This window comes from Coenobita brevimanus, chromosome 78 (genome assembly GCF_032717465.1).
Source record: "Coenobita brevimanus isolate Jiangsu-jjx chromosome 78, ASM3271746v2, whole genome shotgun sequence".
Classification (NCBI taxonomy): Eukaryota; Metazoa; Arthropoda; class Malacostraca; order Decapoda; family Coenobitidae; genus Coenobita; species Coenobita brevimanus.
The window spans coordinates 34180753-34183310 of NC_137031.1; the positions used below are offsets into that span (position 1 = coordinate 34180753).

A 2558-nucleotide genomic window follows, 5' to 3' on the forward strand; every position below is an offset into this window, starting at 1 on the left:
GCACAGATATTTATATAAAGCACAATTAAATGTATCTGCATTGTAATTCACTATATACATAATACAGAAGTCTGTCAAAGCGAATTGTCAAGCTAGTGATGAAACTCTTCCACTAACTTTAACAAATTTTTGTTCTGAATCCTGGAGTTTTATTAACAGTCAAATTAAACAAAAAATTTTGACCGAATTTCAAATAATTAAGTGTGTATGAACCCATATTTTGATAAGAATTATAATAGCCAAACATGTACAACTTAGCCTAACCTAACAGTCACCTGTCAAGCAAAACCGACCCTGTCTTTGTAGCCATTGGCAGCGATGTGAAAATCTTATTCTCCAGATCAGACTGGCTATTACTAAGAAGATTTCACACATCACCAGTACACAAGACCTAGAAATGAGATACCAAATACTACACGAAGATATAGCAGTCCACGATCAGGCCTATCTAGGAGGTAAAAACACTGAAAATATATCGGTCTTTGTGATATCTTCCCTATGTATTACTGCCCGATTTCAAGGATATATATATATATATATATATATATATATATATATATATATATATATATATATATATATATATATATATATATATATATATATATATCCTTCCTACCTGTTACTTCACCTTTACTTTGCATTTACATGGGAATACGAGCAACATCTATAAGCTTTCATACATTACATCTCGAGGTAACATTGAAAAAACAAAGAAAAACACAAAACATTTATTTTGACATTGGATCATGTGGAAGGTGATGGAACTACCAGTGATATATTTACAGTACGTGCTTGAAAACCTTACGAAGGATTTCTGTAACTGAGATCATTAGTCACAACAACAAATGCAAAAGTGCAAGATACGGGAACTTCAGAGTCCTTGGGTTAATACCCTTGCTGTGGTGTAATGTACATCGGGAGGGTAATCTTGTGCTGTTGTGTGATGTTGTTTGTGGCTTCTGTAAAGCTGCTTAAGTCTACAAGAGCGAAGCACCATGCGTCCGAAAATCATTAGTAAAGACTGGCGGACAGAGTCGCTCCTTGATATGTTCCTGTATCTAAACGCACACACATGAAGGAATGGTCCGTGTGAGAGCCAGTGACAAGATGCAGGAAGGAAGAGGTTTTACGCTTGTTAACGGGCACCAGTACAGAATATTCGAAACTGTCTAATATTATGATATCAAACTGGAGGAACATAAGAAGTCGAAGAAGCACGGAGTGGAAAGAAATGAGAGGCACCATTTCAAGTGCGAGTGAGGGTTGAGATATGAAAGTGGACTGTTCCAAAATCCAGCAGTTTGTCTCGAGTTACCGCTGAGGGGTAGCCTGTCCACAAGCCGCTATTGCCGCAGTCACCACCTTGGGATCAACATTCCCTCTGGTCTTAACCTTGGGGGGACGGTTGTTCCGGCATTTTACTTTCACTCGACCGTCGTACGTTTGCCTGGGGAGAGAAAGAGAGGAGATAATATTATATTCAATGTCTATTGACAGCACGAAGTGCATCAAGGCAGACAATAATTTTTTGCTTAGAATATGACTAGCAACTGTCTGTTAAAGACGAGCTAAATCAGTGTTAAAGAGAGGAGATAAGGTTAGTATTTAACGGCTATTGACTGCAAGAGGACCTTGCAATGAAGACAGTCAATTTTTCCAAGTCCTAATATTCTCGAAGAATATGACTCTCAGCTGTCGACTTTAAAAAAGGATAAGGCTAAATTATTTGCAAAAAAGTAAAACTGCAAGACACTGAACAAGGAAGCTCTGATACTCACCTTCTGTTGCGCTGGTGCACATCAACATCATCATCGGCAACATCATCACCATCATCAGCAACATCATCCCTATCATCAGCAACATCATCACCATCATCAGCAACATCACCAGCATAATCATCATCGCCATTGTCATCTTCTAGCTCCACAATCAGGTCAAAATCGTCATCGCCATTATCGTCACTCTGGTCCACGAGGTGCTTGGGGTCGACACTAAGGGCGTCCGACTCCTGAAGGCCGGAACTCGGGAAAGCAGACGCGCCTCCTGCTGCCAAGGCAGACAGAAGGAGCAGCAGAGGACAGGCGAGCAGGGCAATGGGTCGCTTCATGTCTACTGCTGTGTGTGTGGGTGAATGATCCTGAGAAACCACCTCCAGCAGCTTATATACACTGCACAGGGAAAGTTAGAAGGTGACTGAGGTGGGCAAGGAAATCCCGTGCAAGGAACAAAATTTTCCGTATTCTGACGCACTCATACGCTGGATTATGCGCGGCCCACCCAACCGCCCCCCAACACTTACACGGCTGGAGACGGTCTTCATCAGCAACATCTCTCGGTCTAGAAGCTTTGTTTTGTAATTTCGTATTTACTGAGCTTGCATACTGTTTCCTATAATGAGGGGCATGCAGTCGAATATAAATGTTAAACTCAGTACTGCCACATTGTTCGATACTTGAAACCTGCGAGAAAGCGAGGACGTGAGAGTACGCGAACACCGTGCCAGGGGCTCCCCGCCCCTGGGATCTTATTTAAAGTTTTCCTACTGTTAAACTGTG

At 41.4% G+C, this 2558-nt stretch overlaps 1 protein-coding gene across 1 annotated transcript; it reads right to left on the reverse strand.

Annotated features, from left to right (window-relative positions):
- Positions 1-1243: 1243 nt before the first annotated feature.
- LOC145408842 (uncharacterized) lies at positions 1244-2115 on the reverse strand. The gene is made up of 2 exons (XM_080279482.1): positions 1782-2115; positions 1244-1450 (listed from the first exon to the last, which is right to left on the reverse strand). The coding sequence occupies exons 1-2, from the start codon at positions 2108-2110 to the stop codon at positions 1315-1317; spliced, it is 465 nt and encodes a 154-aa protein (XP_080135608.1). The 5' UTR covers positions 2111-2115; the 3' UTR covers positions 1244-1314.
- Positions 2116-2558: the final 443 nt, after the last annotated feature.

What these genes read in the sequence shown, in the direction of transcription:
- LOC145408842 (XM_080279482.1), bottom strand. Translation starts at nt 2,110, where the DNA reads ATGAAGCGACCCATTGCCCTGCTCGCCTGTCCTCTGCTGCTCCTTCTG. An exon ending in GTGCACCAGCGCAACAGAAG is followed by an intron (nt 1,451 to 1,781) that starts GTGAGTATCAGA and finishes TTCTCTCCCCAG; the next exon opens with GCAAACGTACGACGGTCGAG.